Source organism: Rhinichthys klamathensis, unplaced genomic scaffold (genome assembly GCF_029890125.1).
Source record: "Rhinichthys klamathensis goyatoka isolate OS25496 unplaced genomic scaffold, OSU_Roscu_1.1 h1tg000046l_1, whole genome shotgun sequence".
Classification (NCBI taxonomy): Eukaryota; Metazoa; Chordata; class Actinopteri; order Cypriniformes; family Leuciscidae; genus Rhinichthys; species Rhinichthys klamathensis.
Genome location: NW_026606593.1, coordinates 2,061,413 through 2,077,103, shown reverse-complemented (window position 1 = coordinate 2,077,103; position 15,691 = coordinate 2,061,413). Strand labels below are relative to the sequence as shown.

The window sequence follows — 15,691 nt, the reverse complement described above, 5'->3', positions numbered from 1 at the left end:
ACATGAATTCACACCAAGCATTGTTACCGTATCATCACGCTTTGGCCTCCAGACAGCACACTTGGTATTAAACAGCTCGGTTTGTTCTCAGTGTGACAGTGGTGTGTGTGTGTTTGTGTGCGCACACACACAAGCCCTCAATGCTTGTTTGCCTCTCTAACTGTACAGAAACTGAGAGGTTGTTATTTTGCCGGAGGCGTATCATGATTTATTTACAATTGCGAGGCCCTGGAGGTCCAGTTAAAATTAAATGCTTTTCGTCCATTTATTTTCACCAGCAGCTGTTTTTCTCACCATCTCTCCCAGTTTCCACCCTCTCTGGTTTATTAAGTCTATTATTTTTTTGTTCCGTGTTTTTTCTTCTTCTTAACCTCTCCTTACCTCACTGCATCTCTCCTTGAAAACTTTTTAATGACTTGGGCTCTATTAGGCATAACCTAAGTCTATAAGGGTGTATCTGACTCAAGTTTTGACATATACTGTATTCCCTGATGATCTGCTTATTAAGGGTTTAAATTTGGCAGTTTCGAAGTGTAAATAAGCTCTTCAAAAAAAAAAAAGTGCAGCAGCTTTCCAAATGTTATATTGGTTAAGAATGTGAGTATCCACAAAATGAAGGTTTATTCACTGATTATGATGAGCAAGTCTAATTCACAAAATTTGAGTATACAGTATACATTACATTTCAAACTAAGGTTGATTTTTATCTGTTAATATGCAGGACTATAAGGTAGATGAGGATCCAGCTATTTTTAAGTCAGTCAAGACCGGCAGAGGACCACTGGGACACAATTGGATGGTAGGGACCCTTTTTCTCACCCTTCATTAAACCCATATTACTTTTTCATCAATGGAATTAAACATTTTGAAGATTTTTTTTTCCCCCCAAGCAGTTACAATGAATGAATACCAGAGCGTTTAAACCATCATATAAACCAGATGCTCTATTTGACTCATGTACTATATACTAAAAGTCATTCAATATTTAAGTGTGAGGACTGAAGGTTATGTTGTTATTTACTGATAATTTTCCCTTCTTGTGGCCTGGTAATCTCTGCATCTGGATGGATTTAGCAAACTAAACTCAACAACCAGGGCTGCGATTCCCCAAATCATCATGAGCTAAGTTGATCGTAGAGACCATTGGTGGAGATGGTTCTATGATGTACTTCGAAATTATGTTATAGAAGAACCATTTTGGCTTCCCGTAAAAGCCTTTTAGCGAACAGTTCTTAAAAGAATCATGTTGTTTTTGGTTTGAAGAACATTATACTAATATAAAGAGCCTTTTTTTTGCAATGGAAAGGCTCCAAGGCGGTTTAAAGTTCTACGGGGAACTGTCAATGCCAATAAAGAACTAACTAATGTTTTCAACTGTAAAATCAAACATTTAAACCAGGCAGGGTTAACCTTACAGTAGCTCTCAACACTGATTACTGTCAGACTTTCAAAATCCTTTATCACTTGAAATAAGATAATTTAGGGTAACACTGTCCTTGTTACATATGTTACACGTACTTACCATAGTAATAACAGTAAATTATGCATAATTAAATGCAACTAACCATTAACCAAACCCTAATCCTACCCTAACCCTATAGTAAGTACATGTTGTTAATCTTCTGAGGTTAAATACAGATTTAAATTCATATGACAGGAAACACAACAATGCCTTGCAAAAAACAGTTAATCTTAATAAAGCATATCATAAACAAATAGGAAATAAAACAGTTATCAAATAAGCATGTGGCCTATTCTGTGTCCTAAACTCCTGAAACAAGTGTCTCATATTTTAGAGCAGTCTGTGCAATTTGGGAATAAATTAAATGTGTGTGTGTGTGTGTGTGTGTGTGTGTGTGTCTGTGTGATTAAATTAATATTATTCAACATATCCTAGCTTTTTACAGAAAATATTCAGATGTAATCCCTTTGCAATCGTTAACATTTTCAATGAATAATTACAATTGAATTACACATTTTTTCTCAGTAACTGTAACGGATTACAGTTACATTTATGTACATGCACACACACACACACACACACACACACAGAGCCGGCCCTAGACCTTTGGGGGCCCTAAGCAAAATTTGGTTGGAGGCCCCTTTGACCGTTTTAAGGCCTAAAGAAAAGCAATGACTACCTGTTACGATGTGGTTGAAACAAGGAAGTAGCAGGATCCACTTGCAGCACAATTTATTAAACAAACTCCAAACTGGACAAGGACTCAGACAGGAAACAGGACTCAGGAACAGAACAACCAGCATCAACGTTACAACAACATTACAAGAACTCACAAAGACTGGACTGAAACACAGGGCTAAAATACAGGGGCAAACGATCTAAACAGGATAACAAGGGGGCGTGGTTAACGGGAAACACCTGGGAAGACTAATAGACAGACAGGGAACCACTAAACATGACAAGAAAAACCCACACCGTGACATAGCCCCCTCCCTATGGGCGGCTCCTGACGCCCATAAAACACCAAAAAGTTCAGGAGGGCGGAGAAGCGGAGGCGGACTTGGGGGAGGGATGGAGGGCCAGGTCCGCGCAGGGAACGGGACCAGGGCCTTGCAATGACGGGCATGGGCCATGGAATGTGGGCGGACCTGGGCCATGGAACGTGGGTGGAGCTGGACGTGCAGGTGGCCGTGGGCGTGTCCATGACAGAGCAGGCAGAGGGCGTGGCCACGGCGGAGCAGGCTGTGGGCGTGGCCACGACGGAGCAGGCTGAGGGCGTGGCCACGGCGGAGCAGGCTGTGGGCGTGTCCACGACAGAGCAGGCTGAGGGCGTGGCCACGGCGGAGCAGGCTGAGGGCGTGACCAGGGCGGAGCAGGCTGAGGGCCCTCGGGCGTCCAGGGCGGTGCTGTCGGACCCTCGGGCGGCCACGGCGGTGAAGACCCCTCGGGCGGCCACGGCGGTGAAGACCCCTCGGGGGGCCACGGCGGAGAAGACCCCTCGGGCGGCCACGGCGGAGAAGACCCCTCGGGCAGCCACGGCGGAGAAGACCCCTCGGGCGGCCACGGCGGAGAAGACCCCTCGGGCGGCCACGGCGGAGAAGACCCTTTCGGGCGGCCACGGCGGAGAAGACCCCTCGGGCGGCCACGGCGGAGAAGACCCTTCGGGCGGCCACGGCGGAGAAGCCCCCTCGGGTGGCCATGGTGGAGAGGACCCTTCGGCCGGCCATGGCGGTGCGGCCTTCACAGTCCCATCCAGGGTCCTACGGCCCCCCCCCAAAATTTTCTTAGGTGCAGCCATGGGGTCATCAGCAGGAACAGACACCGGCGCAGGATCAGCGGGCTCTGGCGCAGGATCAGCGGGCTCTGGCGCAGGATCAGCGGGCTCTGGCGCAGGATCAGCGGGCTCTGGCGCAGGATCAGCGGGCCCTGGCGCAGGATCAGCGGGCCCTGGCGCAGGATCAGCGGGCCCTGGCGCAGGATCAGCGGGCCCTGGCGCAGGATCAGCGGGCCCTGGCGCAGGATCAGCGGGCCCTGGCGCAGGATCAGCGGGCTCTGGCGCAGGATCAGCGGGCTCTGGCGCAAGTGTGTGCGCAGCCCACACACACCACATGGCTGTGGCCATAATGGCCATTGTTGCGGTCACTGAGGGCTCAGGCGGCGCATGCGTCGGGTGAACAGTCTCTGGCTGGGAAGACGTGACGTGAACGGTCTCTAGCTGGGCAGACGTGACGCGAACAGTCTCTGGCTGGGCAGACGGGACGTGTACAATCTCTGGCTGGGCAGACGGGACGAGAACAGTCTCTGACGGGCAGGTGACTGGTTCAGGCCTTGGCGAGCAGGCGACGGCCTCGGGACTGGACGAGACCAGTGGCTGGACGGGCTCTGGCTGGACGGGCTCTGGCAGGACGGGCTCTGGCTGGACTGGCTCTGGCTGGACGTGGCTGACGTGAAGCTCTGGCTGGACGTGGCTGACGTGAACTGTTCTCAGGGGGTACTGTGAGCTTGCGGGGTGTTTCATCGGCCAAGCCCACAGTAAAAGCTGAACCGCTCAAGTAAAGGGCCAGGTCAATATAGCCCTCTAGGGTCCAGCCGGTATAGTCATCTGGCATCAGCCTGGCGATATCCACATCCAGCCCGCTCCAGAACAGGTCCATGAGCTCAGCGTCTTCAAAAGATCCCAGATGGCAGCAATTCAAAAAGTCCCTCACGTACCTCTCGATCGGCTGGCCATCTTGAAACATTGAGGCAAGAAATCTTCTTAGCGCCTGGTTGCTGACTGCTGCTGGATCCATTGTGTGGTGAGTTCTTCTGTTACGATGTGGTTGAAACAAGGAAGTAGCAGGATCCACTTGCAGCACAATTTATTAAACAAACTCCAAACTGGACAAGGACTCAGACAGGGAACAGGACTCAGGAACAGAACAACCAGCATCAACGTTACAACAACATTACAAGAACTCACAAAGACTGGACTGAAACACAGGGCTAAAATACAGGGGCAAACGATCTAAACAGGATAACAAGGGGGCGTGGTTAACGGGAAACACCTGGGAAGACTAATAGACAGACAGGGAACCACTAAACATGACAAGACAAACCCACACCGTGACACTACCTTATAACTATACCATACAACTATATTATACTGTATATACTATGTTTGATGTCTAACAAGAAAATCATGATACCACTGAGCTGAATGGCAGTGCAAGACACACACACACACACACACTGATTAACTTATAATGTCTGATGTCGGGTTAGGCCTACACAAAGCAAATCATCTACAAAATTATTTAGTTTTCCTATTTAATGACCGACAATTTAGTTGTAATAATAATTTTGCCATAAGGCTGATTAGCGTTAGGCTATATAGCCTGAAAGGTCTGATTTAGCCTACACACTGTTACAACAGTAACACATTTTTTTTTCACAATGACATTTGAGTTCATGATTTTAATGGGTTTTTTTTTTTGGCAGACTAAAGACTAATGACAGACTTTGATCTTTGAATTAAAAAATATGTTTGGTTCAGGTTTGAAATTCATTATCTTTTAATGTAGTCTAATACTACCCCCCAAATCCCTACAGCATAGTTGTTATACAGATCGCTATACATATTGCATTTGATTTGATTACTTTTTTACATTTCTGTCAAATATTAACCATTTTCAAATAAACGGGGTAGTGTTAACCTTATTCAGCACTGAAATCTGTCAAACTTCTTTCAAAGTCCTTCATCACATATTAATATTAAAATAACTTAATTTCAGAGCACCACAAAGTCAGACCTCAGCACCTTTATGTAGGCTACCTTTAATGTAAGATCGTTCTTAGGTCACATACCAATTTAAAATCATAACATAAAAACTGCAATGGTACTGTTTTTAAAATCATGTGTAGTAGGCCTAAGTGTACAGTAAGTGTGTGTGTGTAAACATGCTTTAATGAAGTAGACTTCAAAAGCTTTTGAATTTGAGCTTACAGTTCTTTCATCAACCTGTCTTTTACATAAACTTACAAAATAGATACTTTAACTTAGTCCTCAGAATCAGATAGAGGTGTTGCTGCTAGCTCCGTTAAGGTATTTCTGTCCCTCCCAAACTGCATTGAAATGGTATGTTTAGCAGCCAGAATTTAAAAATTTTCAGGGGGAGAAACCCCCTGACCCCTCCTAACATGATCCATATCACCCGTCAGAAAACAATTGCAACCAGAATTTTGGCTTGCATGACGCCCCTGCGCCACACTCCCGATTTCACACGCTGAAGTGTCAACCCGGTCGGTCAAATGCCTGAAAGATGAGTTTATCTATAGATCTACCTGTTGAGCCACTCGTGATCGACTAATTATACCGCAAAATAGTTAAAATCTCCCGTAATCTAGAGCGAGCGCGCACGCGAGACAGAGATTGTGCTTCAAACCGCGTAGCGCGCGCGTGACATCATAGGGGCAGTCGGGATCGAGACGCGCGCGCGCCTTCGCGGGGAGCTCCCGATTGATTTGCCATAATACAGAACTAAATAAATAACAACTCTGTGCTTATCATGATGCCTGATAAAGAGCGCTGTAGGTCCATTTCTTTTTATTTATTTCTTTTATGTTACTTTTGTTGTGCGATTTCCCCCCCCTCCCCCCACTAGCTAGCAGTGACTCTAGGGGGCCCTCTGCTGGCCACGGGGCCCTTTGCAATTGCAACGGTCGCTTAGTGGCTCGGCCGGCCACTAAGCGCACACACACACACACACACACACACACAGCAGGGAGAGATGGGCTGAATGTCAAGGTTTTCAGTGAATAATGATTTCAGTCTGTTTTTTATGGGTTTTTGTCCTGGCCTTGTGAATTTAAACAGCAGCACTATCTCAAAAGATACAATCTAAAATAATATTTCAGTAAACATGTACAGTGCTATTTCTACAATGACCTCTGAGTAAGTTACCTCTGAGTGTATTAGTGGAAGTGTTTCGCAGTTAAGAGCTAATGAAGATGAATCACTCCGCTTTGATGGACCGTAAAAGGCATCACAATGATTGGCACAAACTAAGACATGTGCGTGTCCACATGAATATGAATTAGAGATGTCTTCATTTGTGTGTATTGAAGACTAGATTAACCTTCCTAAGGCTTGTTAGATTGTGGCGCACCTAAAATGTGTTTTTGCCGATTATTCTGGAGATCTTCTAAGAAAAGCATCTGCATAATGTAGCCATACTGTAATTATTTGATTTTAGGACCTCTGTACTGTATTAGTGTTTTACGTTAAGATTTAATTTCTGCATGGTCGACATAGCTTCATTCATTTATGTTTGAAACCTCACAGAACGAACTGGTTAATAACCCTGACTGCCCACGAATGTGTGCTTACAAGCTTGTCACGGTCAAGTTTAAGTGGTGGGGCCTGCAGAACAGGATAGAAAGCTTCCTTCACAAGGTAAGATCTCCAGAAATGCATTAACTCATATATATATATATATATATATATATATATATATATATATATATATATATATTAGAAGTGGTTTTAATTTAACTCCACCTAAAGTGAATTTTTATTGTTTATTAGGAATAAAACTGCCGAATTTCACCTTCATCGTTTGATATATGTGTTATAAGTGATTTGGTTACATTTTATTTTAAGGTGACGTCGTTACATTACTTACTCTGAGTAATATTAATTAGGCCTACATGGACTTACTATGGAGTTATGGTTAGGGTTTGGTTTAGGGTTAGTTACTTGTAATTATGCATAATTTACTGTTATTACTATAGTAAGTACATGTAAGTACACGTCACCTTAAAATAAAGTGTTTGCCAATAATTTTAACATTTTAATGTTGAGATTCCTACTTAATATTTTGCTATGTAATTAGAGCAAGTGTAATTCCATCCTGTAAATGTTCTGTGTGTCTGGATTGGGTTATAATTCTGTGGAATGGTTTGTGATTTATGTGCTTTGTTTTTGGGTCATTTACTAAGCAAGAGAAGAGAATCTTCACCAACTTCCACCGGCAGCTGTTCTGCTGGATTGATAAGTGGGTAGAGCTCAACATGGAGGACATCAGACGGATGGAAGAGGAGACACAGAAAGAGCTGGAGGAGGTGCGTACACTCATACACATTTCACAGATTGTGCTGAATCTGTAGTCAAACCCCAACTTAGCTGTCAGGAAGAAAAGCACTTGTTAGTGTGCAATCTGCAAACTGTTTACACTAAGCTTAGTGACCCTTGGCTTTGAATCCATAGTGTTGGGGAAAGTTACTTTTAAAAGTAATGCATTACAATATTTCGTTACTCCCCCAAAAAGTAACTAATTGCGTTACTTAGTTACCTTTTATGAAAAGTAATGCGTTACGTTACTTTTTCTCACCTGGGCTGGGCTAGGCTTGTTTGTTTTTTAATAACAACAAAAAAGTTATATTTTTGGCAAATCTTAAGGCCCTTTCCCACCAGAAGTGAAGTGAATAAGCCTCAGGCTGAAGGAAATGCAAATTTACTCCTGTACAATAGAGGGCGCCGCTCAAACAAACCTTTCAGCCAATAGGATACAGGAGAAGAAAGTTCAACACTCTTATTTCTAAATCTAATCTAAAGTCACTTTTGCTTATAAGTATGGTTGAATTAGATCATTGAAGGTCCGCAGCAAAGGCATTGGTTAATAAAGTGAGATTAAATACATAAAGTATTTGTGCAATTTAATATAGTTAATTATAAAAGTTTTGCGTAAAGGTTTTACGTAAAAACATTTTACTCATTTTATTCATTTTTGAGGAATACTGAATGTTTTCGTGCAAGTGAGATGAATAAATGGATGTTCACGTTTAGTCTAGAACTAAAATAGCCTAACCATCATGTTTACACACACACACACACACACACCTCCTCACTTTAATTCTCTCAACGTGAGGACAGGAGAGCTGTCAGTCAAATAAATGTGAAAACGTAACTTAGATATTTTGTTGTAAATTGAAAAAGTAATGCTTACTTTACTAGTTACTTGAAAAAGTAATCTGATTACGTAACTCAAGTTACTTGTAATGACAACACTGCGTATGACGCTAGTAAAAAGGCAGATTTTGTGCACTGGCCTGTAATCGTTTGCCTAGAGACCACCCACCACCATACAGTGTGAATCCAGACAGAACAAAAATATCATTGTCTCATGGCGCTTCCAATCCTAGAGTGCTTGCAGATTTTCTTTGGAGTGCAGTCCAAATACAGTTCTTCTGCCATCCACTGACGAATAATGGCTAGAAGAAAGCAGAGGGGAGAGGGAAAGAAAATAATTTGGAAACAAAGGATGCGATGAAATTGAGCAGATGGAGGCATTTGGAGATGTCCAAATAATTGACCGACTCTGTTTTGAATTTCAGATTAGTTAATATTCCGATATATTTAGCAAATTCATTTATTTATTCAAATTTATGTATGCAGTGTTTATAAAAGGATTCAGAACAATGTATTGTTGGGTCATTCTAAAATTGATGGCACATGCTGTCACTCGCTTTAAAAATGGCAACAAAGTTAAACAATGTACACAATTCCTTTAGAATCTATTTGTTTTAAAACTATGTAGGAAAACTATATATGATCTTATTAAAATTTACAATTATATCTCGAAAGTCTCCTACCTATTCCACATAATGAAGAAGCCTATTAAATACGTTTGTAAGAGGTGTGTGTGTAGACGTTGATCAGCATTTATGTCCATCTGAAGGTTTCACAGACATAAATAACATTCATATATAAGCACAATTACATATTTCAGATTACTTCAAAGTGGCCTAAACTATGCATATCTTTCAATGATGTTACATTATGTAATTTACTGTCAGATGTAGCGACTAACTCTAGAATATTTATAAAAAATTAATAAAAAAAAAACGTATCTGGGTTGCTCTTCCCAAAGGCATCGTTAGCCAACTATGGTTGCAAATTCATTTGTTACCAGGATAGTTAAAAAATTCTGTTTCCCGAAACCATAGTTCCAACAAACATTCGCAAACCGCATCGCAGAGTTGTGTGATTTGAACTACAGCTCTGGACTTGTGGTTAGAAGCATAGGGCCAGATTTACTAACAGCTTGCTCCAGCGCAAACCCTGTTTTGGCGTTAAAAAATCTACTGTCAGGATTTACTAAAGACAAGCAGTGAAAAATGTGAGTTCTCTTTTCAAAGAGTTTCTCTTTCAGACGCAACATTTTTAGATTGCATTGGTCATTAGGGAAATTATCCGGCTGTGTTCTTTAATTTGAGCAATGGTAGCTTTTTTGGAATTGCGCTCTCACGATAAGTTGCCCTGTTTCGTAAATCTGGCCCATAGTTTCTTGTTAGTATGATGTCAATATATAGATCATGCTCTTGAGAAATAAAATAATTAAAGTGCTTTAATTTAAAATTAAATTAAACTGAGGTAAGGGGGAATTTGCCATTGATTGAAACATCTGGAAATAAAGCAAAACAACGGAGAACAAAAATAGCAAATTGGTCTTCAGATGCCATGTTCGATATTTACAGTCAGCAATAATCTGACATTAATTCAATCTAGAATGGATTATTTAGTTGACGTTTTTACTCCACCACCTGTGTGACGTCTTTATATTGTTGAGCCAACGTGGTTTGAACGACGGATGTGCGACAAAGTTGTGGTTTCGGGAAACAGTTGTGACTAGCTAGTTGGTTTCTCCAACAGTGGTGATTAAGAAGCGAGTCCTGTCGTATGCAAAATGCACCCCTGATTGGATGTTATAATCTTTGAAAAGCTTTCACGAGTTCACACTTACATATAATTTGAGGAAATAAGATTTAATGCGTATTTGGCGTGCTGTCCGGAGGGAGGGCTCCAAGCTCGGAATTCAGCCCGAACCCAGAGTACTCCCCCATATGTAAGTGATTTTTGAACTAGGAGTGTGGAGAACTAGGAGTGTGGAGAAGGGGTGGAGGGGGAATACTGCAAACTGTCAATGGATCGAGGTAAGACTGTTGAGTCTATATGTACCTTTTATCATTGATTGCTGATTGCTGTCCACTCGTGTTAATTATCTGAACGTGCTCCTCCCGAACTTAGTTAATAAAACTTCATATAATTCTATTTGTGCGTCCAATATGCATCAGATGGTCTGTGAATAGGTGATTGTGTGTTATTAACCACTGTTAGGCCGGATTCACATATAGCGCTGGGCGCGCCGCATTCTCCTTTTTCCAAAGCGCTAGGGCGGTTGCGCTCCGGTTGGTTCTTGTCACGTGACCTATACTGTGCGCTTAAGGTGCGCTTGCTGCACGATGAAAAGTTGAGATGTTTTTATCTCGATGCGGCGCGAACGCGCTTGGAAAAAACGAGCGCGTCGCTTCCATTATGAGCGCGCATACCGCGTGCGCCGACATTTAAAATAACGAACTTGAGCGCGCAAAAGACGCGATATGTGAGCAGGCCCTTAAAGGGTTACTTCACCCAAAAATTTAAATTCTGTCATCATTTACTCACCCTCATGTCATCTTTTTGATGAAATCGGAGAGATTTCTGTCCCTCCATTGACTGCTACGCAACTACCACTTTGATGCTTCAAAAAGATCATAAAGAGATTGTAAAACTAATCCACATGAATCAATCAGGGGTGCGTTTCTCGTAAAATTACGTAACTCACTGTTTAACTACCATAGTATGATGCATACCTAGTTACAAAGAGTTAAACAGTTTGGATTGACCTGGGACCTATACCATGAAGCTGGTTTAGGTGGCTAGCCAGGTATGATTCAGTTTAGTTTGCACCAACCCTGTTTTTTAGGCACCATGGAAGTTCATAGCTTCACTGCTAACATATACTGTGTAAAAGATGTCAAACCGAAATTGGACCAATCAGCTGTGAGCAAAGTGACACATGTCTGATGCAATACAGTCACTCCCCCAGTTTCTCTTACTCCAAATTAAAGCTTACTACATAGTAACCGATTTTTAAAGACAATTTGTCGGGCTATAGGGATGATTATTTATTATAATTATTTTATATTTAATATAATTATTACACCCCTATTCTATTACACATGAGCAAATTGAGTTTAACAATTATTATTAAACATTTAGTTTAAATGAATATATACAGATAATATGTAATATATAATACGATTTGGAATCAGTAGCTTATCAACTTTTCTTCTTGTTGTGTAAATCCATTTATGTTCTTCATATTCTTCAATCTCTTAACTTTTCCCCCCGTTTTATTCTAGCTTTATGCATTCCTTTTTTTTTATCAACACTTGAATGTGGGTTTCAACATTTTGAGCAAAAAGCTGAGAATTTTTTTTTTTTTTGTCAAATACTACATTTGGATCAGATTCAGAACGAGCTTCACAGTCCTATAAATCATCCTGGGTCGAAATTTCATTCTGTAACATTAAGCATTTTTGATTTAAATGCTGTTTAATATTGATGATCCCATTATTTTACATATGCATCTGCATACATGAGATATTGTTTGTTTCTGCTTCTTTTTTGTCTGTGTTTTGATCAGGAGATTCTGTACTCTTTCAGAAGATGCATAATAGCGCTCCCTACCGTATAAAGCCGGAAATTTGGGTGAAAGAGTTAATCTTTGGCAGAAGATAGAAATGAATGTTGCTGATTCTCGCGCGAGAATTGAATTGCAGTTTCTTTATGTTTCAAGGTGTAACCGGTCCTACTGCCCCGTCCCGAGCGGGATTCGAACTGTAGTCTTGAGATCAGGGGAGTGAGGTTTACACACAAAGCTCTTACTGGCCTAGGACAGTTACACTCACCCTCCTAAACCTCTCTCCCATCCGGGTCACGGCACCAAATTTAACCAGTCCTACCCAGCTCCGAATGGTGTGGGAGGCGGGCGCTCTAACAAGGAGGCTAAAGACCGCAGCCGCTAGCGTCAGTCGCTAGAGTGCCTTTTGAGATCAGGGGAGTGAGGTTTACATGCACAGATCTTACTGGCCTACGTCAGTTACAAAGATATGCGATTTCACAACTGATGTCACACTTTCATGAGCACATGCTCTATGAACTCAGGATCAAAGTTGACAGAGAAAGTTGATGATCAGCGTCATGGTACAAACAAAGCCTGATTGAATTGGTTTGGTTTCGTCAATTTGAAACTAATGCCGTAACCCTTTTTCAAGAGTTTATTCAACTACCGTCATGATTTAGGCCCCTGAGGAGACCAGCCCCCAAATTCTATACTTTTACAAGGGGAAATAAAACATGGGGTAATAGTTTTTTGATTTTGTCCCTTTTCAAGTTCAAAGCAATCCTCCCACGAACACGCAGTACAATTATTTTGGTGAGAAGGAATTTCTATATAAACAAATGCTAGTTTGATGTAATAATAATGTTATGATATGTCTGATAATAATGTAGACATTCAAATATTATTCTATGTTAAATGTAAGCATGGCTTTTGGCAGAGGAGTTGCCAAAGAATATTTATTCATTTATTCAGTCAGTCAAATCAAGCGGTCTAAAATAAAACATGTGTTGTGTTGTGAGCACAGTGGGACATTTCCTATCAGAAATTAATCTAGGATGCGTAAAGGATTTTTTGACAAATGTTTAAGAATTCTTGCATTAAGTCACCAAAACAGATTAATGAGGAACAAAATCACAATGGCTCCATGGCACATTGTCACTAATATGCAAGTCAAAGAAAATGATTAAATAATGCAACTGTCCTTCCGACAAAATATTTTTAATCAAAACAATAACGGCAAAGTACAGTTTCATGGCCAGCAAGACATATTTATGCCGAGTGGATTTTTCCAATTCACTCTGCATTGGCAATAAATAAATACAATTTGTATATAATACTTCACTTCACATGTTTAATCTTGCAATTAGTTTATCACAGTGGAAATGTATCTGTAGCCTGCTTTCAACAAGAGTCTCACCCATATCAAATAATAGAATTTCTTTAGAGAGCATTTTTGCCGTCTGGAGAGGGTCAATGGATACAAGGTAGAATATCTGGTCCGTTGCCTGGGAAAGAAATGTCTGTTATTGACTAACAGTGACTCTGTCCAACCTCTGACAAATCTCTCTGACTGTGTGACATACTAACAGCCTCTGTCTGTGGTTTTCTGGGGCTCTAACAGTCTGTGTGCGCTTGATGTGTGTTGAGCATGGACGGCATGCTTCAACTTCCTTGAGGGCTCATTAACATACAAATGGATTTCTGCGCTTGAAAAGCACCTGTGCCATGATTCCAAATGAGGAATGGACGGTTTAGTTCCCACTGCTTTATTTTAAAGTGATATTAACGCCTGTCTGTTTAAGAATTCTTACTGAGCTCCACCAATTTCAGCCACTAATTGGCTTTGTCACGACTTGAGCTCAATGTCCTGAGACCTGAACTCAAGTCTGTTCTTCCTATACGTCATTTACACAGAAATACACAGGGCGAAAAAGTCTCTTATGCTCATTAAAGCTGCATGCATTTGATCAGAAATACAGTAAAACAGTAATATTGTGAAATATTATTACAATGTAGGGGGACTGCTTTGTATTTTAATATGTTTAAAATGTAATTTATTCCTGTGATCAAAGCTGAATTTTCAGCATCATTACTTCAGTCTTCAGTGTCACATGATCCATCAGAAATCATTTTAATATGCTTATTTGGTGCTCAAGAAACATTTCTGATTAATATCAATGTTGAAAACAGGTATGCTGAATTTTTAATTTTATTTTATTTTTTATTTTTTTGGGGGAAACTGTGATACAATACTATTGAAAAGTTTGGGCTAAATAGCCTATGATTGAAAAAAAAAATAAGAAAGAAATTAATACTTTTATTCATCAAGGATGCATTAAATTGACAAAAAGTAAAGAGATTTATTAATGTTACAAATGATTTTCATTTCAAATAAATGCTGTTAAAAAATTAGTGCTGGGCGATTAATCGCATCCCAAATAAAAGTTTGTGTTTACATAATATATGTGTGTGTACTGTGTATAATTATTTTTACACACACATGCATGTATAAATTTAAGATTTTTATTTATTTATATATAAATATTTATATATAATATAAATTATGTATATACATATATATACAATATATGCAAATATTTCTTAAATATATACATACACGTGTGTGTATTTATATATACTAAATAATTATACAGTACACACACATATATTATGTAAACACACACTTTCCCAAAAATATAAAGCTGCAAAATCTGTTTTCAACATTGATGATAAGAATTATTAAAAATTGTAATGATTGACCACCAAATCATCATATTAGAATGATTTATGAAAGATCATGTGCCATTGAAGTCTGGAGAATGCTGAGAAGTTAGGAATAAATTACTTTTTAACATATATTCTTTTAAATTGTAGTAATATTTCACAATACTGTTTTTGTGCACTCTAAAAAATGCTGGGTAGTTTCAACCCATGTTTAGGTCAAATTTTCAAATCCAAAGGTTGTGTTTGTCCATATTTGACCAAAACATGGGTTAGAACAACTCAGCATTTTTTAGAGTGCGATCAAATAAATGCAGCCTTGCTGAGCATATAACTTCTTTCAAAAACATTGAAAATCATAATTATTCCGCAACATTTTGATAAGTAATATACTGTATATGTTAAAGTTTTTTTACTCTGTCCAAACACAAACATCTCTTTCTGCAATTTCTTTTTTTTAGCTTCGCAAGCAAGGTCAAGTGCGAGGAACCAGTGCTGCTGATGAATGAGACCAACCACGACCACCGCTTTCCTCAAGAGGAGAGACCACATCGGCCTGGCCAAATCACACCAGTGGAACCAATCCCATTAAATTTACTCAGTCAGGAGCTCTACATTTAGATTCGTTACTGATATTTTAGATATAAACCTCTCTTCCCCACAGTGCCTTTATCACAAATGCTGAAGAATTTTTTTTTTTCTTGTTCATTCACTTGCTCAGTTTTCCAGACGTTTCCCTCAGGGCAGGGCCAGGCTTTACATTTCACTTCCTTCACTCTTGTCTTGTCCTGCCTGGGCTTTATTAAGAACAAACTTTGGGAACATACCATTTGCAAACACTTTTCGCTCCAAAAATCACAATTGTACAAGCATATATATGCACACAGATGCGCAAACACTCCCAGGTGTGAATTCCTGTGTGGTGATTTCCCACAAGGCCTTTTAAGGGTGAAGATTGCTTTCAGTGCGTTTAATCGCATGCTTCTTTTCAAAATCTCTTATAACAATAGCCTTTATGGAA

The 15,691-nt window shown here is 40.4% G+C and overlaps 1 protein-coding gene across 1 annotated transcript in view; it reads left to right on the top strand.

Moving 5' to 3' along the window:
* The window catches only part of LOC130082491 (phosphatidylinositol transfer protein beta isoform-like), a 29,165-nt gene extending 13,474 nt beyond the window's left edge, over window positions 1-15,691 (top strand). The window contains exons 8-11 of the mRNA XM_056247345.1: window positions 722-799; window positions 6,786-6,896; window positions 7,442-7,564; window positions 15,132-15,691. Coding sequence (XP_056103320.1) covers window positions 722-799; window positions 6,786-6,896; window positions 7,442-7,564; window positions 15,132-15,179 — 360 coding nt within the window. The 3' untranslated portion in view covers window positions 15,180-15,691. The remainder of the gene's footprint in view (window positions 1-721; window positions 800-6,785; window positions 6,897-7,441; window positions 7,565-15,131) is intronic.